Source organism: Anser brachyrhynchus, assembly GCF_964034855.1.
Source record: "Anser brachyrhynchus genome assembly, chromosome: 4".
Taxonomy (NCBI): Eukaryota; Metazoa; Chordata; class Aves; order Anseriformes; family Anatidae; genus Anser; species Anser brachyrhynchus.
The window spans coordinates 44,913,465-44,939,757 of NC_137698.1; the positions used below are offsets into that span (position 1 = coordinate 44,913,465).

At 39.4% G+C, this 26,293-nt stretch overlaps 1 protein-coding gene across 1 annotated transcript in view; it reads right to left on the reverse strand.

Moving 5' to 3' along the window:
* AFG2A (AFG2 AAA ATPase homolog A) overlaps positions 1 to 26,293 on the reverse strand; it is a 192,347-nt gene that overhangs the window by 111,348 nt on the left and 54,706 nt on the right. Inside the window, exon 13 of the mRNA XM_080590539.1 lies at positions 24,379 to 24,505. Within this exon, the coding sequence (XP_080446665.1) occupies positions 24,379 to 24,505 (127 nt within the window). The remainder of the gene's footprint in view (positions 1 to 24,378; positions 24,506 to 26,293) is intronic.

Here is a 26,293-nt window from a genome sequence, read left to right on the forward strand (position 1 = left end):
AACTTTGTCTCCTATTCCAGACAGCCACTGCTGAAATGCAAAAAAAAAAAGAAAAAAAAAAGGCAAAATCCTCACTCTGCCTCCCTGCTGCACATGCATACCATCCCTCCCCTTTTCAGGGACCAGAATTTCAGAAATTGCGATGTTCAATACTGGGCCAATGATTTAAGCTGAAGGACCATCAGTTTGCAAACCACCACAGCCAAATGTGGGTGACTTCACTGGGGAACCTGAGCATTTCACTGAGGAACCTGCATTTCTGTTTTTCTTCCTAAGCTGGCAAGGTTGCAAAGCACCCTGATAAGCAGAAAAGAGATTTTGGATTTAGTTCTTATTACATCTTAGTTAAATATCATCCCTTCTTCCAAGCACTGGGAGGAGTACACCTTACTATAAACCAGAAACAGCCATAAAGACAACTAATAAATCTTCCTTCAACAAAGTTGTTTCCAAAAATATGGCATAGACACAAGAAAATGGCACTACATGATTTGTTTTGTGTGGTGCAGTTTAAATACTCTATTGACACATTTAGAAAAACCTCCTTACATCCACAGAATTTGAGTAATGCAGCCACAGCAGATTCATGCCAGCAAAACCAGGAGGTAACTCAGCAAATTACCAGGTTTTCTATACGTGTAACTGAGCTTTCTTGAAAAGTCAATCCACTTTATTAAAAATGTTGCTTGGAAGAAAATATTTTCCTTTAATTCTTAAAAAAAATATTTGAAGATACTGTATGATGTGCCATATGACTGTCCATTATAAAGCTGTCTGGGTTGGACAATTTCAATTCACTAACTGCTCATCATTTATTTCATTATTTTATTTACAAAAGATACTGATCCTCTACTGTGTATGAACCTGTCCAAGTCACACAGACGTTAAAACATCCTGCCTGTAATCTCACAAGTCTGGAGTACAGCTCCTTATTGCACCATTTCCCATATCTTCAGAAGCCATCAGATAGATCTGGGCTTGTATAAACGTAAGTTGTACGTGCCTATACTGTATGGAGGTATTTGAAGCTAAAACAAACGTGTGTTAACATTCACCTGCTGCACACGGGGTGAAGAGGGAAACAGTTCTGCGCTGCTTTTCAGCTTGCCTATTCACACTGTATAGAAGCAGTTTTTAGTTTTGCCCATTAATCACAGGTGGGGTATTGCAGGAAAGGGATCCGAAAGCAACTAACACGGCAAAGGGGAGAAGGTTGTTGGAAAAATATTCAATATTTCAAAGCAAATGGAAGGAGGAGGCAGAGGAAGGAGGAGGAAACAAAACAGGAGAAAGTCGTTTACCTCAAGGTCTGTTTTTTATTATTTTTTGTTGTTGCTGCTTTGGTTTGGTTGTTTGGGGGGGGGGGGGGTTAGAGAAGTAACTTATCAACAAAAATTGTTTCCTTTCACTGTATGAGTTGGACACAGAAAAAAAGTTAGAAAAGGTTAAAAATGCAATAATAGGATATCTACTCTGGTGAGTAGATATGTTTGCTTGAACACAACTAATAGGCATGCACACGTGGGATTCCTACCAAACAAAAGTGAAATAGTTTATATTATTTAGCATCTTGGTTAATTATATGCACTTTTTGCCACAGCTCACCATGAAGGATTTGGCAATACTTCTGCAACCAACATAATAAAATAAATAATAAAAGAAAAGCTCAGAACAACATATTGTCTCACAGAGTATCATATAAAGTAAGAAACCGTTCTAAACAGAAAGTCAGCAGTCATTTTTTCACAGCAGTAGTACCCATCTTATTTTAAGATCTTACTTCACACATATCTTCGAAAGAGAGGTCGTCATCAGTTAAACTTTACCTGTGTACTTTCATCCTTCAACCTGAGGATGTACTTACAGACCTGGAACTACCATGGCTTATGTGATGATAAGAGGTTGCATTGCTTTTACGTTTCATATGTGGCAAGGCAGATGCAAGCAAAACTTGAGGCAGTCCATGACTCACATCAAGACGGGTAAGTTACCACACGTTTACCACAGCACACACAGACGGATGTGCCATGCCATGGAACAGCTTCCACAGCGCAGCTGACCACCTCTGCTGTTGTTTGTGTACCAAAGCTTTTGGTTTTCACTTTGTGAGGACCCTGCAAGCTGCAGGAAGCAGATGAATATCTCTGCTACAAGGACTTGCATTCATTTTAAAATGTAGATGTGACAAAACACATTTATATAACATTTCTTCTGAAAATCTGGACAGTTTTGTTATCTGGATAAATAGAAAATCCATTTTGTAATCTGGCTAAGATGCTCACCTCGGTGATGCTGTATGGCAGTGACTGCTGTGATAGCTCTCTGATGCTGTTTTCTCCACATTCAGCCAAGATTACAATCATAACAATAAAAGACCCGTTCCCTTATCGGAAAGTTGCTGTACTCCCCACACGATTGAGATTGCTGATCTCTGAACCTCCTCCACAACATCGCATCAGCGCTGACCACATCGCTCCATGTGCGAGCACAGAGCTGACCTATTTTTATATCATCTCTATACTACTCGGCGTATATCTCGGCACTTTGTTTGTTTTTTGATTGTTGCTACACTCAGAGCAGATATTTTCACTGGCATTGGGCCATCCATAAGTAATCCCTCAAACAAATACACTGCGCTCATGAAATCGCAGACGGGACCCTCTTAACATACACACACAGGAGAACAAAATAAGGCTGCAGCTGCCCATGCGGTTCTGGTAAACTCCCAGCATCTGCCTTTACAACCTTAAATTGGCTTTTATCAGATTCTATGTGTTTTTTAAAGCTTAAAAGAAGACTCCTCTGCGAGGAAAAGCAGAAAGCCTGTCACATGGCACACCGCTGACAGAACAGGAACACGGGGTCACTGCCTCTTACGGTGGGCAGGGACAGGGTTTTTCTTCTGCATTTTGCATGGTGCCCGACCCAGTAGGGTCCTGGTCTGTGACCCGGGCTCGCAGCAGCCTTCCTGTACACACTGGGGGAAGGAGCCAATCCACAGACCAGACACTTTCCATCTGGATGAGGAGAACAATTTGTGGTAGCAGGAGGATGTTGCTCCGTACACGGACCAGCCACCCGAAAGCCCCACCACAGCCGCACAGCCTGCGGATTGCACTGCTGTTTGCAAGGCAGCGGAGAAATGATTTCTTTCAAGACTTGGCTTCTTCCTCTGGCCCCTAAGGAGGAATGTGGTCCAGTGGTTACCAGCATCACAACCAAACACAGATCTCTCTGAAAGGCTGGGTGACTAAATGGATGATATTTAAGAGCTCTAGTGCAGTTACAATTAGACCCCTGCTTCTCCACAAGTATCTAATATGACCACAAGCAACATCTCAATCATGTCATTTACAAATAGGGTGAGCGCTCCCTGCCTGCCTTCTGTCTGAGATACTGTTCCACAGCGGCCATAAAACACAGGGAATTAACATTCACTCAAGAGATTAATATGCAAGTTGCTTTTATTTATTTATTTTTTTTTCCCCAGATACTTTGCCCTTTCCTTTACCACCAAGGATAGTGGGGGTGCTGCTGTAATCTCGCCTCTTTCCTCTCCCCAAACTCCAAGTCTAGCTCTGTGCTTTGCAGACGAAAGACATCATGGAAAATGAGACTCTGCAGTTAGCACACAGAAAGCAGTATGTTGTCCAGACTACCCAAAATACAGAGAAGATGTTTGGAGAATTTTCTGATAAGCTCATTAAATTTGCTGAGCCAATACATTTTCCACAGCCAAATCTAGGTGAATCCTCCCAGGGAAAGCAATTCTCCTGTTTGGACCATCACCAATGCTCCAAAGATGAAGAGCCTGGAGTTTTTCACAGACTTGATTTAATCTTGACAAATTATTCCTTTTTTTTTTTTTCTTTTGAATTCTCAGAATCAGCTACAACACTGTCGTGAAAACTTACAGAAACAAAGCACAAGCACAGAATATTTCATTTAGTGATTAACACCTGACATTATTTCCTAGCAGTATCTACAGGTTTTGGTACCACAGCAGTCAAAGAAAGAGAACTGAGGCTTTTGGATTTCTTTCTTGCCTATTTTACCTTTACAAATTTTATCTTGTTTGTTTTTGGGGCTTGGCTTGCATCACTCAGGGAAAAGATATAGCTACATCAGCAGAAAATCTCCTCCTCTGCCAGCTTAGCAATGGAAACAGAGCTCACGGACAACCTCAGCTGCAGCCACACCAGCGGCACCAGACCCATCCGACTGCTCCAGCATGCTTACAACTGTGCAAACCTCGACAGCAAACAAGATCCAAGCCTGATTTTGGACTGATGGATGGAAATCAGTGCACTGCAGAGCTTTATTTCTAAGTCACTTAAATTTCCATTAATTCAAGTTGTGTAATTTGCATTAACTTGCACGAAAGAGCAACATTAGTTTGAATTTCTTTTCACATACAACATTGCTACTGCTAGTCTTTTGCCAGCTGACATTTCTCTAGGAAGCATATCTTGTACAGAGATTAAAGAGAAAGAAGGAAACAAGGGTATCTTAAAAGGAAATTCCCCACATTGTTTTTCCTCTCAGACCATAAAACAGGATGAAGATGATTTCAAGATTAAACACACTGTATCTTTAGGGTGTCATTTACAGACCAGATGAAAACTGAAGTGCAACTGAGAGCACAAAGACAAGAGACGGTTCTTCACAGTATTTTCATCAGAGATTTTAACTGACGAATATGTAAAGCTGCAGTTAGCAACCTCAATTTGAAGGAGAAAAATCCATCTTCCTGAAAATTGGTTTACGTTTTCCACGTATTTTGGAAAAAGAGCAACCACTTCATGTGTTCTGGAGAACAGTCTTTTGCCTATATCATACGGTAAAAACTAATGAAAGGGTAAAGAAAGAAGAACCAGTGATATGGCCCAGCCTAAACAGTGTCATGTCAGACAACAGCAGTATTATTGTGCTATTAACTCTTACACAACTTACTTGCTCTTTTATTTCCCACACTTCTTTCTTTGCTTTCTCCTGTCACCAACAAGCATTTGGATACCACCTGTTGTCTCATTGTATAAAGCACCTTTACTGCAGAGAGAAGTGCAGTACTTCAAAACGTAGCCATAACGGCAACACCATCTTCCTACTGAGAAAATAAATAAATAAATGTTTTCTCCTATTCGTTCTTTTCCCCCTTTGCCATCACTATACAACAGGGACTTACCATTCAAGTATCTGTTTAGACAGGATATCTGCTTAGACAGGATTCTTGCTGCTCATACACAAATGTATGAGGAATAATGGGCAGCCAGGGCATGCTGGCGAAAATCCTGCAGTGCTCCTCAATAAGAGGCTGATGGAGAGCAGGCAGAGAGGGGAATGGAGGGTAACCACTTGCTACCACAGCAAGCAGCACTTGCAATAATCACCAGTGACTTAAAATGAGGCAAGGTGTAACCTTTCCATCTTAACACCAGTACTGCTTGGAAGTTAGTGCTAGGAGATAGAGATGCAAGTCCTTTTCAAGACAAGTGCAAGTGGCCATTATGAGCATGGTTTCCCAGCAGCCTTGCATACATCTTGCCTTTCTTCAAGGAGAAAATGCAGGGATCGTGCCCAGAGGGCCCACACTTTTGAGTTTTACTTTCAAAAACCAAAACAGGCCCATAAAAATCCGTAAGAACTTCATCTTCCTAGCCAACTAGGGCTCAAAAGCTGCACCACACTTCTCTAACAGTGCGGGAGGACTGCTAGAAGGAAGGAGAGGCATCTCCCTCGCTGCCTTTCCCTCCGGACCACAGCAGCTGTGCAGCGCTGAGGAGCATAGGAGTGCGGATGGTGCAAACAGCACGTGCAAGGAACAGCTAGGGGCCTACACAAAGAGTCATTTCCAAAATTACTCTTTAAGACACTTCAGCGAAGACGCAAAGTTTGTTGTTCTGAAGAAGTATCAAATGAAAACTATTATCAAAAGAATTTCAGCCCCTTAAACAAAGGTTAAATATTTCTAACTAATTTCAATAATTTCAAAGTCAATTAAAAAAAAAGTCTCCATTGCCTCTATTTATAATCTTTCTCTTCTTTAGAGGCAAAATAAATTTCAAGAATAACCAAACTGTCAGTATGCATCAGAAATGGGCCTTTGATAATACAATCTTAATTAGTTCTGACTTGATCTCCGTTGCCTTTTATCAGCCTTGGCCATCGTAAGAACTCTGCAGTTCCATGACTGCTACAGACAAAACCGGGACAAAAAGTTTGGTGAAACCCCTTACTCCTTGTGTCCCCCCCCCCCGCCTCCCTATTTTTTGCAAGTGATTTTGAACAGGAAGAATAGATTTACAAGGAAATTAGTACTTGCAACAAGCACAAGTTCATCCTGACCTTTCAATTCCTTTTAACACAGCTGCATTCTGCAGATTTGTTTTTCCGTATGACAATACTTCAGATTCAGTGGCAAAGCACCACACAGAGAAGTCTCCTTGCCGAAGCTACGACTTTCCCCTGATGGCTTATTAAAGCCAATCCAAGCCAGAATAATAAAAAGTAAAGAAACAAAACAAATGCAAACTGTCATTTAAAAACATATATTCTTAAAAGGCTTTAGGGGTATCATTTATGAAACACAAAGAGATTTCCTTCTTTAGCAGTGTTCCAACACATTACTCTTTCGTGCTTACTCCAAGACATGAATATACTTGCCTAAAATGTCAGCGAGGTATTTATACAAAGGCAACTCTTCAGAAACCTATTATTGTGAATACAAAACAGGAAGTACAGTAATACCACCAGTGTATGTTAAATAATGCTTAGTATATAAACTGTGCTCTTCAATTAATAAGTAGTGTTAACCCCTTTAGGGGAAAGGGAGATGTGAAGTGTGAACTGAAAATACTGACTCATGATAAAACCTTTGAGTAGTTTTCCCACAAGGTTTTTTGTTTCACTGGCTTGTTTTTTTTTTCTTCCTTCCCATCCTAATAGGAGAACACAGAGGCCAGAATTTGCAATCCAAGACGACGACTAATTTTCTAAATGAGAAAAAGCAAGGGTTGAAGTGGGGGAAAAAAGCATGAAAATACAGTAAAATTATAGTACTATAAAAGTGTCACAACTATTTACAAAAGGATGCAAATAAAAATAACGTATAATAGTGAACATTCTTCAGCCACTTAACTAGTATCCTACAAAACAGCATGATTAAAAAGTTAAAAATGAATAAAAATATATTTTCTATAAGCATTAAGCACTGGGTTAGAGAAACATATTTTTTATATAAAAAAAACCAACTAATTAATAAAAAACATATTACCCCATTCTGAGGCAGACACTCCAGGCATAAAAGTAAAGCTCTTTCCCCACACATGTGGAATAACAAAATATTCTTAAATAGACAGACTTCTAGAATACAAGTAAGGCAACCCAATCACCAGTTTGTTCTTTGCAAAACAGCCACAGCTGCAGTGAAAAAAATAATCAAGAGCTTCCTAAGTACAAAGACGTGAAATAAAACCACATGCAAATCCCAGATGGGCAGAAATCAAGGCTCCTCTTTTCCTAAGGTCTGACAAACCTATATGTGTTTACCAATGCGTAAGAACATCTCTTCTGCCACAACTCAGTCACACAGTCTGCCTTTCTCTACTGTCTTTTACGTGCACAGTATTTTGAAATCTTCATGCAAGCTAACAGATTGAACTTTGGTTTGACTGCCATCTGCTGATCCCATGTTTTGTGAACCTGAGACGTCATTTGAAAATGTGCACAAAGCTTTCAAAATGTTCAATGTTTTCTCCTTCCAGATCTTGGTTACAAAAAAAATGGAGAATTAGAGGTAGAAGGTATTTATGTTTAAAGACAAAGTAGACCAACTGTCCTGATATCTGTTATGCTTTTGCTAATTTTCAGACAAACAACAAACAAAACCTTAATAACCGTGTGCACGAATACAATGACTACAGAAACAAAAGCATCTAACAAGTCCATCATGACCATGAAACAGAGAATCAGGTACAAGAGCTGCTTCTTAAAGAAAAACCTAACTGTAGCAACTATTAAAAAAATAATGAAAACATAAAATAGTAATAGACTACCTTCATACTCCTCTGCAAGGGTGAAAATCACAACAATCTATTTGGCCACAAAAATATTTGATATTATATAAAGTCCTAGTTTCATTGCATTCAAATGAAAAAACAAAACAAAACAATCTCACACACAAAATACAAATTCACTTTCAGGACTCTCTCATTTTGCTGTTTTCGTTCCTTCAAAACAGCTTATACTTCTTGAAGAGCTGAACAGGTTGCTGATCCTGAAATGATGAGAATACAGTCTGAGACAATACAAGATGAGAATACAATCAAACCCACCAGCCCATTTGGAAGTGACCATACCATGGATGAGGACAGGACTTCAAAGGATTTTTCTAACCAAAACTATTTTTAACAGTATAACACACTATTATGTTCATATTACTAGTGCTCAAGGATGAAACTGAAGTAGTAAAATATTTATTCTCCTGTTCCATGTAGGAATGGCTGTCTTGGCTACACAACTTTAGCTTCTATAAGTGTCAGGAAGTAGAAAAATCAAGTGAGCATATGTATCCAAGTAGACAGCGTTAAAACCAAAGGGGTTCAAAATTGCCAAAAACAATGGCTGTTTCAACCCAGTCTGTATCCATGGTATATTTTTGCCTGATCTGATACTAACCCTAGTCACCTTTTTCTAGTTCCCAAAATTCCAGTTCTGCAAACATTTAAATATCTGCTTAGCTTTAAAGTAAAACATATGCATAAATGATTCCTGCATTGTAAAAAAAAAAAAAAATGCGATCTTTGACTTATAGGAAAAGAAAACAGTTACAAAGGTTTGAGTGTGGACTGAAGGAGTTCCAACAAGTTTACCAAAGTTCCAGGTTGAGATAGTCTGTAACAGTATTTCTATAAGATCCATCTGAATAAAAAGTAAACTCATGGAAATCTCACCACAAAAAAAAAAAAAAAAAAACAGGCTGATATTTGCATAAGGAGTTTAGATTTTTCTACAAGCCCAGAACTTCAGGTGGCACGCCGGGTACACAAATGCTGGTGATTCTGAATGAAACCACAACTCTTATTCTCTTAGAACAGTACTAATTAAAATAATTTCATTTAAAATGTATTCAGTGTCTCAAAACATTAATGGTCCAATTCAAATTTTGTCTTTTCTAAGAACTTAAATTACTTGTGTTGTCACAGCATTGCTGGTAGATCACATAAAAACACACAGCGTTTTATGGGAATGTGTCTGCTTAAACAATTACTTTATTTGTGAAATGACATCTTGTGTGAAACATATTCTGTTTTCATGTTCAAAACAATGATGAAACAGATTCCTGTTCTCTGTAAAACCTGCAAATGATCTAGTACCAAACGTGCAAACAAGGCTTCGATGTTGGGCAGGGAGGGTTCTTTGCTTTTCATTCTCTGTCCACTATGCATAATAGTAACCCAAAAAAGAGCATACTTGAAAGCAAGAGGATTCCCCTTCAATCATGACTCTGAAATCTCCTCAGACATAGTGGGACTGCACAGTCATAGAAAAGGGAAGGATTTTGTTTTTTGTGAATGTTAACCAGCAATATTCTTGAGAAGCAGTCACAGAACAGCACCTAATGTCTCAGTTACAGTCTCTACAGCAGTTACAGTTATTTTGCCTTGCTTTCATCACGATTGTGATCACTCTTATCTAGGATGCACAAAGGATACAGAGATCTTCAATAAGAAGGTGTCATTCTTCTACAGCTGCTGCTAGCCGTAATTGCAGCAAGGAGCACAGCCGATTTCCTCTTCACACCTACCCCTTGTTCCTGCCCTCGACAATGCTTCTAGGAGAGCAGGCAGTTGAAGCAATAACATAAAATACCTCCCTGTTCATGTGCGAGTCTGCATTCTGATAGTAAAATGCACGCACAAGCATGACCAAAAAAACCCAATATACTAGTTATTTTCTAAACAACAAACAAGTGCATTATTTAGCATACGCCAGCGCTGCTGAAACTAGCCAAGACAGACGTTTCAGTTAAGAAATCAACTGTTCGTCTTGAATTCTGCTGCACGAAACCAAGCCATTAAGAGTAAAATCCTGGGAAGACAATGTTTCTGGGTGAAGAATGTGATCTGCACTCTAGCTCTCCCGGGGACTATATTGCTTCTAACCGTAGGCAAGGAAGTTCAGAGAAGCACAAAGAGGAACCAGTGGGGAAATTTAGGACGAAGCCAGTTACATTTCCTCACGCCCACTCTAAAGGCATCATTAGTGCATGAAGACAATACAGAAGCTCAGATATCAGATCAAAATAGTACTTAAACACTAAACCAAGTATTTAAAGACTTTAACACACTTCAATGTTTAATGTATGAAAGAATGTGCTCCAATTTAAAAGAGAGAATTTTGTAAGCTAGCGCAGAGTACTTGCATTCCTTAATAAAACTAAAATAAATGGCCATTTTATAAGTGCAGTAACATGTTCCAAGGTGCGCGTTTGCCAATTACACACACCTCATATGTTGACTGATGAACACACACACCCTGGCGTGTGTTCTTGCTTACATATCTCACGTGCCTCCCTGTTAAGTAATGGAATAAGACTTGCCTCGCAAACTGGCTAACGCTGCCTCTTCTCGCTCAGTGACTTCTGCAGAAAATATTCACGGCTAAGAAAAACAACTTCTGGAGCAGAGTTAAGCTATTTACAATCTTAAATATACTCTCTCCGTCTACAAGACCCAGTTCTGTGCTAGCCTCCATCTGCTGTGCCATTCATTGTCAGGTGTGCTTTTTCCCCCCAGACTGGGCTGGCATTCAGCATTTTTCTGCATGCACTGGAGCCCACCATAGAGACATGGTTTTTCTTACAAATACCTTTTTCCCACACCAGCTAGTTGCCCCTACTGGCTGGCTGTTTCACTACTTCCACCTTCACGAAAAGATGGGCACGCTCATGTTCTCCACACAACAACAAGGTAGACTGTGGTATGAAGACAGCCTCCTTCAAGAATATTTTTTCCCCTTTAAGAAAACATATCTTTTTTTCTTGTTTTGTTTTTCTTCTACTTGAAATAGCATGCTTATTTTGAATAAATGCTGACTAGTGTGCAATTGCTCTAACAGAAAAGCATGCTTTGTAGAAAACAATAGATTTCTCAGCCTGCTGGAAGCCAATCCATGATTTTTTTTTTTCAGTCAAAAGACTTAACTCCAGAGATATAAACACCAGAACATGCACCTCACGTGGTCATTTCTGACAATAAGACAGAGTAAAAAGAAAACACATTGCCATGCTTATTGTTTTTCTTCCCTTCCTTTTCGGAATCCTTGTACAACAGTGTGAAGGAATTCAAATTCTCTAAGTTCATTATACTGTGCGATGCTTTCTCTCTCACTCTGTTTTCAGCAAGTCCAGCTGTGCTTCTCAGGAACTGTCTTCAGACAACAGCATGCACTGGCAGGGTAGAGGCCTTTCCTATGTTACCTCTCTATAGAGACACAATACAGATCCTTTTGTCTCATCTATTTTTCCTGTATAAAATTTACATCTCATTTATCAAGGTTAATACCAAAGAAATGATATAATACAGGAGCCATGACTTTTGATGAAACAGTTATTCAAAGTAACAAGGAGGAAGACTGAGGGTGAAGAACCCTCCAACAACCTCAGGAGACTTCGCAGCCGAACAATATTCAGTAAAAGTAAATGTGAAGTGATGAAGATGAGAAATTCAGTCTTCCATTCACGTGTAAAAGGACAGGCTCTCAGACGAACCATTACCGCTTAAGAGACAGACTTCCTAGTTTTAACAAACAGTCATGAAAACTTCAGCCTGATGCTTGGCTGCAGTCAAACAAGCAAATCAAGTGTTCAAAATTGCATACTGCTAATAACAGAGTAAAGAACGAAAACAGAAAGCACCACTACGCACCCATACAAATCCATGTTTCACCCAATCCTTGGATAATGTATGCAGTCACTCAAATGTATGCATTTCTCTCAAAAAGGATATAGCAAATCTGGAAAAGGTTCAGGAAATGGCAGCAAGGATGACCGAAGACATAAAAAAGCTTTGGTATAAGGAACAGTTGGCTTTCCTCTCATTTTGCATAGAGCCACCTTGCTCACCTATTCCAGTTTTTCAGAAGTTGACTTATTTTAATGAAAGGATTACATAACTTCATAGCAAGGTGGAAGGGTGTGCACAAGTGAAAGGTAAAGTTTCAGATTTGTATATCAGCTACTTTGAGAGCCAGCTGCTTTGCTAGAAACAGAGCACAGAGAAATATAGAACTGGGAAACAGAGGCATAGTTTGGAATGAAAAGCATAAATCCTGTGTCTTCTGTGAGTAAATAAGAAAAATTATCATCAGCTCTGTTTGGAAACACGCTCTAAAATACCCACAGAGCTGTTTTGTTGTTGTTTATTGGTGGTGGTTTTGTTTTTTGTCAGGTTTTTTTTTTGTGGGTTTTTTTTTTGACTTGTCAATGAAACATCAACAAGAGCACTGCAGTGATGTTTCACTTTATCTCTTCTATCTGTGAAGTGATAGGTACTTACTTTGCCTTCCCCTCTCTTAGCAGGGTTCTGGAAGGTATTCTGGCAAGCGACACAGAAGCATATTCGTATACACATGCCATAATGTCTAAGCCAGCAATGGCTGCAACCCTCTGAAGAAACAGCCCAATGTTTCAACAGGTTTATTTACCTCTATTTATCATCATACTTCATTAGTTCTCTGTCTCTTTGTCTTCACCTAAAAAAAACCCTCTGGTGGCATTGGTACAAGTTCTGTCATCCTTTTCTATCATCTTGCCAACCCAGTTTCCAAACACAGTTTCCAAAGCAAAACTCCCTGTGCAGGAAAAAACAAAGCAGATGTGGGGAAAAAAAGAACTGGAGGGGCATAGGAATGAAAAAGACTTGTTTTACAAAGTTACAGGTGTTGATATGAGTTTACAGGGAAAAGATACCAGTAGATAGCAGTGTGAATTTAATGCATACAATTAATTTCATAACAGATTTTTCTCTTCCCCAAAATATCTTTTTATAATATAATTGTTATGTTGGAATAATAATTTAGAATGAAGATATTAATGGGAAAATGAACTATGCATCCTATCTGAAGTAGCAAGAGCTGTTTTAAACTCTTTTTTGTATGCCTGGCATAAACATGCTTCTCTGTAACACAAAGCTTAATTCACCATGGATGGTGTGCACTTGCAATTACAACAAAAGAAGTAACTACACCCTGTTTAATTAAATTCTTCAGCTAAGTAAGAACGTGTAACAGACTCAAGCCCCAAAAGGAGCATTCACTTCAGATTTTCAGAACTGAAGAGTGGACTCATATCAACCGTTGCTTGGCACCACTGAATCAAAATACTCATTTGACTTTTAGACACTTCTGTCTCAAGCAGCTTCAAAGACCTTGTAGTTTACATGATTTTCTAAGCTATTTCAGAAATTTAGGAAACACTTGTGATTCTGAGACAGTTTCTACAGTTGTAAATACATCAAATACATGGAGCTTCAAATAAGCTTTTGTTATTAAACTACATTGGCATATGCAACCCTGAGGTACTCTGGTGACCTACAAAGTCATCCACCAAGCTTGCACTGATCACAAGAGATGTTAATGTCTCATTTGGATGAGAACAGAGCCCTAGCTTTATGCTCCTGCACATATGCATAACAAACCTTCCACATACCTTATGAAAATGATATACTATGAATCAATGACTCAGATTGTTCCTTTTTTCTTTAATACTATATTATTACAGTACTGCATTCATTTAGTTTGATGTTAAGTCTTTTTTTAATAACTAAGATCTTATAGAAAGAACACGTTTTTCTTATACAAACCCATTCTCTTTTGTTGTTATACTTACTGCACACGAATGGTATTTCTACTTGTGCCTAAGCAGTACATGTTAGATGTGCAAGACATCAGCTTTTATCACTGCTGGAGCAAATAAAATGTAAAGTTGGAGCTCTTTCAACATGAAAAAAAAAAACAGCTAGTGGAAACTGCCTATGAAGTCCTATTTTTCTTTCTCCCCGTAGAAATTTCACAGAAAAGATACTACTCATCAACTGAATGGGCTAATGATAACATTCAATATCCATAAAGAACCTTAACCAAAAGCTTACCAATATCCTTACCGAGAAGCAAGTGCATATCAACTAATCCCTACATTCAACAGCTCTTCGGAGTCCCTTGCTAATGTAGAAAGTTTGATCATGTTCCAACTTGCTCATTATAAAGCTCTGAGGTTCAGAGATTTTCTAAGCCTAAAACTAAAACATAAGAGGTCACCACCTTAACGTGTACAAGCAAACAGTGAAACTGTACACCAGCCACCTCCTGCTCCTTTCTCCCAGCATAGTCCCAAGCTGTACTCAAGGGACATGAATACAAAACCAGGGGTACGGACAATGCTAAGCCTTTTGCTTCACCATGGCTTCCATTTTTACTAAAACATCTTTCACTCTATTAGGGGAGAGAGAAGTATCAGCACTTAATATTATGTAAAATGATGGGTGACTTCTATAAGGTCACACATTTAGTAGTTTATGCTATTATGAGCTTTGACCTTCTTGTCCTTTCCAAACTGGCTGACTGCCTTCAACTGATTTGTTTTGTAATGTTCCAGTCAAAACATTTCAGCTGTTGCATGAGAAGGAGACCAGGAAAAATATGTCGCTTTGTTTATAATTTTAAAAACTTAATAAAATGACTTCACCCTAACCTTTGGAGGGAGGACTTGAGAACTGACCACGTTAGAAGGATTTGAAACATCTTAGTTTGAAAAAGCTTTGTGAGGTTTCTTGACATTTAGCAGATACATTTTCCAAGTTTTGACCACTGAAAGACTGAAACTACCAAGACTCAAGGAGTCTGCAGGCCATGTTGCATCCAGGCTCCCAAAATTACAGCAGGAAAATGACCTCTCCTCTCATTCGAGTTGCCTGAATCTAGTCAAGCAGGAGGAGGAGAAAGAGGATACCAGAGCTGACACTGAAAGGAACAAGAGATAGATATGAGGAATGAAAACACTGAAACCAAGAGTTTGAACACTGGGGCAAAACCGAGGCTCATTAAGAAAGGACTAAATATGGGAACCCAGAAGGAAACAGAATTGGAGAATCCTGGCAGGGCAGACAGATAAAGATGAGATAGAAGCCTGGGGAGATTATTCAGATGACTGAGAAGAACTACACATTTTGGGAGAAAGACTGTGAAAAACAAAACGCACGCAAGAACAGGCGAAAAAGTTGACATCAATGGAGTAAAAAAACTAGGAGCAAGAATCATACTGAGGATAGATGATAGTTTGCTGAAGGTGAAGAGGTCAGGAGATAAAGGAAAAACAAACCAAGAAGATACTGGATAAAGAGAGAGAAGGCAAACTGAATATGGAGATGACACAAGGAAAGAATATGAGGAAAGAGTTACGGCTATGGAACATTAGAAGAAACATTACTACTGAAAAAGTCATTTATCTACCTATTCCTATATTCTCAGAAAACATCTTGGATAGTAGGTGAAAGTCCCATTCTTGCCTAGTAGGCACCACAAAGACCAGCAAAGGAGTTGAATACTGTTGTCGATTTACCAATTATTTCAAGCAAACAAGTTTTCTATTGCAGACCTAGAGGGTCCTGTACTGCTGATAACCATGAAGATACCAACAGGATACTACACCAGGGGCTCTGGATGCTCACTCCAGAAACTAGTAATTGTTCACCTGATTTGAAACAGTGTAAATCAAAGCTCTTAAAAGTAAGGAAATTTAAGTAGTAGGGCAATTAAAGCAGAGGCCATCATAATGACTTGTAAAAATAATTTTCTAAATTAATGCAATTTAATTAATCATGCACAATGAATAACACTTTAATTAAGGTAATTAAAGATGGCATGATGATGCACATGCACAACGAAGAGTGAACGGAGGTTGTACACGCAACCTCACCTATGGCAGTTCTGAATTCACAAGTGCTCAACAAGCACAACATGCTCTGTAATGCGATTTTAATATAGCATACACAAAAAACTACATGCATACTGCACGCTTCATCCACAAAGAGGAAGGCTGGGCAGAAGACCAAGTGCAAACCAAGCCCTAAATGGGTCTGTGGCCACAGCCCAAGTACGCTAATTGCGGCCATTGCTCTAGCTCTGTAGCTCAAAGGACCACACTAACATCCTTTCCAGAGTCATTCCACAAATATTTAAAAAGCAAGTCCTCTTGGAACATCTCTTCCTTAACTGTTATCGCTACCCTAATGAAGCTTATTAAATATAAAGAGACTAATGCCGTCCAACACACTGACTGTGAAATACGCCTCGCTGCGCTTTGCTCATCTGCCATGGAGCACTGATCCCCAGCCACACGTCACCAAGGCCTCGACAGCTCCTGAGGATGCTTCCTCAGGAACCGAGCCAAGCCCAGCACCCCAGCTGCACCCTCCTCCGTGCGACCCCAACACTTGACATGAGCAAATTGGAAGGATTTAGCAGGAAGAAGTTAGCATCCCGTGGGCTGTTCTCAAGTAATTCACATAGGAAGCTAAAACCTGTGCCTTTAAAAGCAGTTGCACAACTTTCAGGGGTTAAAACTCACTGTACAGGTACATGAAACTTCACCATAAAATTGGTATTGCTTCTCTAGATAAAGGTGCTTTGTTTCGCACTAAACGCACATGAAGAATACAGATGACCTAACGCAATGTTTAGGATTTTATACCTCATTTATAGGTACTGCTCAAATCCACTTCGTTTTTAGAGGTACGATTCATGTTAACCCCAAAACATATGTTCTCATGTTCTCTTAGCATCATTTTCACGATACAATTGAAAGAAACACAAAACCACATAACGATCTGGTATCACCGTTACAGACTCATTGAACTGAGGATGGTATTCACACACAGACCAGCCTGAGAACCTTTCAAATTTCCTGCTTTGTTAATAATTTGGACGCTTTCTGACCTGTTGTGCTCCTCATCTGGACTTTGTGAGGCTGGGAGGTACGAATAAGAACAAACTTTGGCCCATGGCCCTTACCTTCCCTTTATTTATTTATTTTTATTTTTTCTTTTTTTACTTTTCCAAATGAAATAAATACGCCTTGATACCTTCAAATCAGTTTTCTGGCACGTGTTGCAGAGAAGTTTACGGAAGTTATTAGTGATGCTAAAATACACGACTTTGTCAATGTAAGGAATGCTTTCCGTTATAAAGAATAAGAGCAGGCATATTTACTTTTCTGTTCTATTTGAAGTAAAACTATTATATTTTTACATACACTGTTTGGTTGTATGTTTTCACAGACAAAATAAAGCCAATTTATCCTGGCCCTATACTGTATCTGTTAAAGGAGAAAATATGCAGCCCAGCAAGTTTTCCCTCCAACCCTTCTTTTCAGGCAAGTAATAAATCTTGAGTGAAAAAGTCACTGTGCTCTTCAGCTGTCACCACTAAGATTTTGTTTTTTAAAACCAGAGCAGCCTTAAGGCTGATTTACTACTCAGTCCTCCACACTCTGACAATCGATGCTGGAAACAAAAATCAGTTTTGCACACCTGGAAATATTTTATTTGCTGTACTGGTGAGAAAACAAAGTTTTCATCAGCGAGGGGGGTGGGGAGGAGAGAGCTTCAGGTGAATCTTAAAACCCAGTTCTTGACTTAAAGAGAAACTTCATAAATATGCCCACGAACACAGGAACTGCCTCAGCATTCAAACAGGGTGGTAAAGCTCTTTAGGGATTCTCGGTTCGCTCTGCAATCCAGCCTCAAATCATCAACTTAGAGGTCTTGGCCAGTAAACAGCAGTGCTCATCATCTGTGTCTATTTAGACTTTTCAGTTTGGCAGGTGAAAAGAATTTGTGACAATTTTAAAATCATTTCACTTACTCTTTTGCCTTTCTTCTTTTAAACAAACTTATAAAGCTCTTAATCACCCTAAAATGTAAACAACTTATATTAATAGTGGCAAGATTAGACTCTGAGAAACAGCTACTTTCCAGAGCACCTCTTGGCCCTGGTCAGAATTGCAAGTTTAACAGCATTAAGGGTAAAACCCAAACACATACCAGAGAAAACCAATTGAAGGAAAATGTGATGGTGCCAAGATTGTGAAACGATTTCAGAATATCAGATCCTTTTTTCAATGGCATGTAGTTCGATATCATTTTTCCCTAAAGCTTCATTTTCTGAAAATTTATTATATGCTCCAGAACAATCTTGTCTTCAAAAGAAATCCCACATCTTCTGTTATTTCAAAGAACCATGCTTGCACCTGGGCAAAATGATGTAAGCACTCTAGGTGCTGGCTGACTAAAAAGTCACAAGACACAAAATCTCTCTCTTCTATTTTTAATCCCAGGGCTTTAGAATAATATGAGGAGTGCCCTTTGACAAGCAGAGAGGCATTTCAGTGTTTAAAGTAAAAAAAAAATATATATATATATATTTAAAAAAAGAAAAAAAATGCTTCAGCAGTATGGAGAGGCATGGTGATTGCATTTACATGCTTTGATTGCTATTCTGAAATACATTCCCACCTGTCCTATTCTAGTGATGACTACAAAGCCCATATACAAATGAAGACTGATTTCAGTAACATGATATCAGGCAAGGCATGTAGTTTAAAAAATTACTTGTTAGTTATCCCCAGTGGTCCCCAGAATGGACTTCAACTCTAGTAACCTAGCAGTACCAAATCAAATAAATAACAAGATTTCACTCTAACTAACTGGTGTTTACTTGGTACTAGTTTATCCAACTATCATGAAATATTTTGCCAACCCTTAAGTATCCCAACGCTGTCTCCTTCTAAAAGGCACCCAACTCTTGTGCCACTGGTCTTCCAAACCTGGATGAAATCAGCATAGAGGCAATACTGAGAAGTGGCAGCCAGAGGCATATTCCAGCTCCCCAGGTAGGACTCAGCTCACCTGACTGCTTCTCCTCAAACCAAACCCAATGCAGAGCACGATGAACAGGCAGAAATACTTAAATTTCCCTCTCTAGAGTCCTAAAGCCGTTTAGCAGTTCTCCTTCACAATTCTACGTACAATTCTACCCATGTTGAAGTACCTAAAACAGCAGGGAGAGGTAGGATGGTTTGTAGAGCTGATAGCACCAGCCTCTTCTCAGAGGTACACACCAGGGCGAGAGGCACAGGTTGCAGCAAACTACACTGCTAGATAGAAGGAAAAGAAAGAAATACACTCTTCATGGTGAGGATGGTCAAACATGGAGCAGGTGCCCAGAGAGGCTGTGAAATCGCCATCCTTGGAGAAACTCAGAGGTCTCCTGGACAAGCCCTGAGCAACACTGAAGTTGGCCCTGCCCAAGCAGGAGGTTGGACCAGAAGACCCCCAGGGCCCCTTCCAACCTGGAGCTATGATCTTGGACCAATCTTCAGGGCAGGGGGTTACAGAGAGGAACACAGCACACAGCTGGTGGGTAACGCGGCTCCTAACTCCACAGTCCCACACCGTATCTGGGAAGACTGAAATCCTACCAAGTCAGGCTGTAACATAGGAAGGCCCTTTCGTAAAACATATCTGACCAAAACGGGTATCACAGGTAGGTAAACATGTAAATATAAGAATACAGAACACGGCAGTGAGCTGAGTTAGTGCCACTGCATCTGACTGCTAAGCATGCTTGCAGTGTCACCTGCTTTATAACAGCACACACACATTGCCAGACAATAAGGAATAAATATGCAAGATTCTTTCCTATTTCTTTTAACTTGTAAAACGGCAAACCTAAATATTTGAATTTCTTCCATAAGCCTTCAGAAAGACAGAACTTTGATGTTTTTAAAGAGGAAAGATTATTTACTTTTGCTGCAGGCAAGAAATTATAATTTCTTTACTGATTCTGCCAAATGGCTCTATCATGCTTTTTTTTTTTTTATTTTCATCAAAACAAGCCACTTTAAGTTAAGGTTGTCCCAAAGCTACACAGTAATCAACATTTTAAGGGTCAGATCAACTTGTTGAACCTCTGTTTGACTTTTCTGACCAAAAGAACTCATCCAAAACCCAAATGAACCACAGGGGAAGAGACTTTTATTCTCTTTCCCCATACTTGGCAGTTGCTAGGAAGAATACAGGCTGCAGTTTTATTCTGTTCACATAAGCAGAACAGACAACTCAGTATTCACACAATTCTTAAACTAAATAAGCTGAATTCAACCCCAGTGACTAATACATTGAAGCCAACAGGGCTTCTCTAGTGCTTCTCTGCAGAACAGCATGGACCCAAGACTTGGGGGTGAAGGTAGAGAAAGAAAGTAAGGAGGAAGGCTGGGGAGTACAAAGTTTTTGAAAGCAAAATAAAAGTGCAAAAGGAGGCAGCAAAAATCCTCTGTGCTGGCACAAACCACAGAGCACATGCTCTTATACTAGCACGCAGGATACTTAAAGATGAGAAGCCAAGTTCCCCTGCACTAAACCAGCATTTTTAAAGATCCAGTTCTTCGGTATTCACTGTACCAGTACAGTTTCTGATTTGAGCCCACAAACACCGATGAAATCCAGACCATCATCAATCTAGAGACAATGGGCAACACTGACAGCACAGCATCTCGTTAATCTTCGTTTGTCCTATCACATCCTGTCATTCTTATGCAAATAGAATATTTGAGGATACATCTTTTCTGCACCCCATGACGAGGAGAAGTGAAGCTGTCAGGAGCACCAGGATGTCATCCTATACCACAGGCCATCACTTCACTCAGCGCCTCGTGTTTTACATCTCAGCTAATGTGTTTGACATTCAAATTTGACCCAGCAGGAGGTAAAACTATCTGATGCTGCAGCAGCACGCATCTTGCTTCCTCTGCTGAAACATTCACCAAGGTCCCCGAGGATCTGACAGCCTCCCTCCTCCCTTCATTACATACCCTGGCTAAGGGAGATCGAAATTCTGCTGAAGAGGAGAAAGATATCTGCATGGGCAGATAACGATAGCAATTCACCCTTCTCACCCAAGAATTAAGCCTGATATTAAAAGTCTTGCAAAACAGAGGTACCATTACAAGAGAAAAAAAGGCCACAAAATCCTGTTGAACTGGCGTAGGTTTTCTTCCATGGAAATCTCTTGGACTACACCAGAAAGTTCATCCATGTATGTCTGCATAAGACGTTTAATTCAAGCTAATCTAAATATACATGGTGCTCAAAATATTTTATGTGATGTTTGTAGCCATAAGTGAAATCTCTTGTTAGGCCAACTGATATCTGAATAGAGAAAAGCTCTGAATAACAAGCAGCTCCATAAAACTACTGCAAATTTTTTTTAGGCATGAAAAATCACTCTTGAACGTAGAAGTCACCAAAAATAAAAATATTTTTCCTACTATTGCTCATCAATTCTACGTCTAGAGTAAAATAAATAAATAAATCAAGAATAGAAGGGAAGTTTTACTATTATTACTGACTCAGAGTGTTTTGTTTCTGTATCACTTTCAAAGAGTGTTCAGAACATCTTGTTCCAGAATCTCTCTCTTCTGGTAGAAACTGCTCTTCCTGCATCATACACGGGATGAAAACAGTATGTGCTGGTTTTGTTTTCTTACAAAAATAAAGGAAACTATCCCCAAGTATTTTCAGCATCGCATGAATGGGATGCAAAGTAGCTAAGTGCTACAAACACAGGACACAACTTGAGGTTGAAATAATATTTCAATTAAATCATGACATCTTAGAGAAATTTTCTTATTAACAGACATTTGTAACAAGTCAAAACAAGTTTAAAATTAAACATAACTCTATAAAGGCTGACTCAAAACTACTCACCATGCAAAAGCAACACAATGTAGTGTTTGCAGAGATGACGATGCCTGCACTAGGCTCAGGGGAATACCCTTACATGTGATATTCCCATGTGCTTTTCTCAAAAGTGCATAAGATCAATCATCACATATTTATCAATTAAGAAGCAGACATAAATGAAGATTGAATCAATTATTACCAATTTTGTAAGTATTTAAAACTTACAAAGCATGCACTCCTCAAACATTTCTTGGTTTCAAAAATCTAAAACATAGTCACAAAAAACTATACCCAACATATTCTCAGTACCTGGAAGTAAAGACTATGGATTGCCTTGTGCCTTTATACAACATGTAAAGTTCATACATTAAAAATTACCGTACAGTCACAATACATCTATGCAAAGAGGACATTTATTTATTGTACTACATTGTTGAACTACTATTCAATACAAAATTTAATTGATTTAATAAAATTTTACACATTCAAGGGCATCACTATAAACCCAAACTGAAAGACTGCCCATTAAGTGAAGTTCATAATACAAATGCTTTCTGGTGTCGGTCTTTTTTTTTTTTCTGGGGAAGAAAATGTGCAACTATTGCACTGGTGTAGCCTGTGTGGCCTGGATGAAGCATGATGAGCATTATACCAACACAAATGTAATTCTCCGCTCCCTTTAAACATCAGTGTAAACCCCTTCTCCGGATTGGTGAAATTTTGCTCTGTTATTCTGTAAGTGAACTCTTTCTGCAAAGTTATCAGAACTTTTTTTCCTTTATATCTTAGCAAAAATAGTATAAAAAATATCTTAAATACCCGTTTATGGTTTTTCGCTAATACAATTTCTATAATCACACAACTTGCTACTCTGAGGGGCACTGTCTCACGCAGCATGGACTTTTTCTTTACATTTAGGGTCAGGACTAACAGCTTTATTGGGGTTAGAATCTACCAGCCTAACACTGCCATACGAACACAAGCGTGCTGTTTGTCCTACGTTTCCTTTCTTCCAGCCCTGTACCATGGGAGTTCCTTAACACTCTGCAGGGACACATATGTATAATATTCTTCCTCTCAGCCTCCACAATGCCTAAAAATCTTCCCTGTGGTGGCTACTATAGCTTGTTACCCACAGAGCTTTCAGATGTTGATGATAAACGCAAGAAAGGAAAGAAGGTGGAGTTGACAGAGCGGTTTCCACAACATGTTATCTGTTCATCCTTCCTGGCTGCAAGTATCACTGGTGCCTTGATTCAGTGACACTGCAGGACCTAGCTCATCCCTGTGTAAGCCCATCTCTCCCCTGACTGGGCCACCTATTCTGTGATATGCTATCCCTCCCCATCTCCTGGCTTTTAGTTAAAACAAAGTATTCCTAGAAAACTGGATATATCAACAGGTCTTTTCAGAAGCAACAGCTCCCTTCATCAACGCCACCACGTTCAGATGCACAGAAGTCAAGTTTTTACCATCAGATGAAAATAAAAACTTTCAGCCACGTCTTTAAGAGATCTGAGTTTGCATCAGTGATGGAAATACAGTTGACATATACCTAGAAAATTCTAACAAAAGTGAACGTTTATCAGGACGCTGTCAGCTGGGTGGCTTCCTTCAGTTCAAAAGGAAAGAGGCTGTGTTCAGGAGCCAAAATACAATTTTATTTTTCCTCAAAACTTCATGTGTAAATGAACCTTACCTTAAAAGCATGCATTTGTACCTATTTTATGCCTGAATGCTCCAAGACCAGCGGAAAAAACACTATTCCAGAAATATCTTAAAATGGAACATGGAAAATATGTATAAAACTTTTAAGAAACACTATTAAAGATTGGGAAAAAAAATCATTAGCTTGTCGTCAAATTATGAATGTTGTGAAGGTGAAAAGCTGTAAAATAAAGAACCTTAACAATGCAACAAAACATATCTTAAAGGAAATCACTCCAGACCGGTCCGTCTGCTGCACTTAGCTGTGAGAAGACCCAGCAGTGACAGACTGTTTTAAAGTGGATTTTCTAGAGGGCTGCTGGGTTGGTTTTGTGTTTGGAGGCCTTCTGCTGTGTTACAACCCTTTCGTTTTTACAAACTTGCGCTCCAGCAGAGCTGCTGTGAGACCTAAGGAGAAACTGCGCTGTCTGCAGTTGGAACCCCTACTGCTGGCAGCAGGCGAGTGGCACCAAGGAGATGCTTAATCTTTTGAAAGGAAGAAACTAATGAAACCGACAGTCCAGCAAACCCTTGCATAAACAAACACAACAGAAGCAAAACCCACAAAAGCAGTTTGACAGAAATGTTGTTGCACAAGTTCAATGAGCTTGATTTAGGAATAATTTCTTCTAGGAAACGGATACTTAGAATACGGATATTCACAGAAGATTTTGTTTCTGTTAAAATTTTGTAAGAGGGAGAAAAAAAGGCAGGGACATGAACCTTTCCTTTGCCTTGTCACCATTTCCCAACATCTACTCTTAACCATTAATTTATTAGACAACAGTTTGGAGAGTAAACAAAGAGAATTGAATTATTCCAGAAACTGGTCTTCTCAAGAGAACAGTATATACCACCCTGCATCTATTTGTACCTTGTCTATCATGTCCGGTCTGTTTGTAGCTGCCAAAATTGTCACGTCCTTCAGCTGCTCTATCCCATCCATTTCCGTTAGCAACTGAGCCAAGACACGGTCTGCTACATTTCCAGCACCTGAAGAGCTGATTGAAAAACAATTAGTATTAGCATTAGTTTGCCCTTCCCAGAAATTTGGAGAAAAGGAAGAATACATTTTTCTTTTCAATTTTCAGAAGTGTTTCAACAGAAACTTAGTTTCTCTTTATTTTAATTCTGATGTTTATTTTCATCTTAAACAGCTGAAGGCAAAATAATCAGTCATATGAAGTGAGAAAATGCAAATTAGAGAATTAGTCCTTTCTCAATAACAAGCCATCTTTCAAAAGCAACTGAGGTTTGCTACTTTCTACCCTGCTGTATAGGCTGTAAAGATTTAACACAATGTGGATGTCTGGAATAAACATTTTTATAACAACTGAATCCATGCAGATTTTTTTACTAGTCAAACAAACTTTAGTTTTCAGCACCATCCAAGTCAGTGCTTACACCAACCCATGAAGTATAAAAATTAAGTAGTTATGTATTTTGCAGAGTTGGTCTACGTTTTTGTATTCTCCCCATCAAACGAGTAAAAATTGAGTGTTGACCAACTCCTTCATAATGGCATTGTCAGTCCCTAGGTCAGTTGATTTTCCAGATACCAGGAAAAAAAACCTGAGAAACAGAAAGTTCCAGTTTTGAAATCACCAATATGTGAAAAACCTAAACAGGCCAGACATAAACTATTTTAAGCTTTATTTATTTATTTTAGTCTGGAATTAACTCTGGTAATGTCAATGTTCACAGCAAACTGCTTGAATTACTTAAATATATGTAGCAAAACACATTACAGAAATAAACTCACTTTCATTAAATCTTCTAACATCTTAAAAAGAATAAGTGATGTACCACCTTCTTCCTAGACATTTATCATGTATGCGTGCACATATATATGCACGTGTGCGTACGTATATTCACATGAATAATGAAGGATGCAGAAGACATTGCATAAATCACACCAAGAGACCAAGGACCTATGTTGCAATAAGTAATAAATCTTATGAACAGCTGTGTTCTTTACACTATCCCATCTTCCTCATTCTCCATAAAGAGGCTTTATTTCTGAAATATTATAAAAATAGGTGACTGCACGTCATCTCATGTTTTACTTTTGAAAAGGTGCTGTGCCTAGGAGACACTGGGACTGCACACGGATAACTGTATATGCTCAGATACAGACGCACTACACCAACGATGTATGGGTGTTCCTTTCAGCGCCAAGCTCTAGGTACATACAGATGAAACTGTGTGTTTCACTATGTATTTATGGAAGAAGCGTATTACAGCCTGCATTAGCTATAGGAATAATGTAAACAGGTGTCAGTTCTCCCCTAGTCAGAGAGGTGGTGGAGGAGGGAAGGACAAATAAAAAAAAGAGGAAATGAGAGAAACAAAGCAAGAAAAGCTGAGAAAAGCTGACCCACCACCAGGACCATGCTCAGAAGGAGCAGGATGTGTGCCTGCTGTGGTGCCAGGCTGTGGGCCAGCATCCCCAAAGCTCCTCCTGGCGCCCGGGGGCTGGAAGTGAAACCCCCGTGAGCCTGGCTTTTGCCCCCCACTGTCAGCAGCCACAGGTAGGGCTCCTGGCACTGCTCAGCCATCAGCTGCCTCCACACACCTGTGCCATTTGGGGGGGAAAAAGCCCACGGCCACGCTTCTCCCTTTGCCCTTGGGAAGGGGCTGCTGGCGCCGCTTCTCTCTCTGCGTGCTGGGCAACTTCACTTTTTCCACCCTCAAACGGACATTTTCCAGTACAATTTAACAAAATAAGTCTCCTGATTTCTGAAAAGCAACATTCATTCTGAAATAAGCGTTCAGAGCTTTCCCAGTGG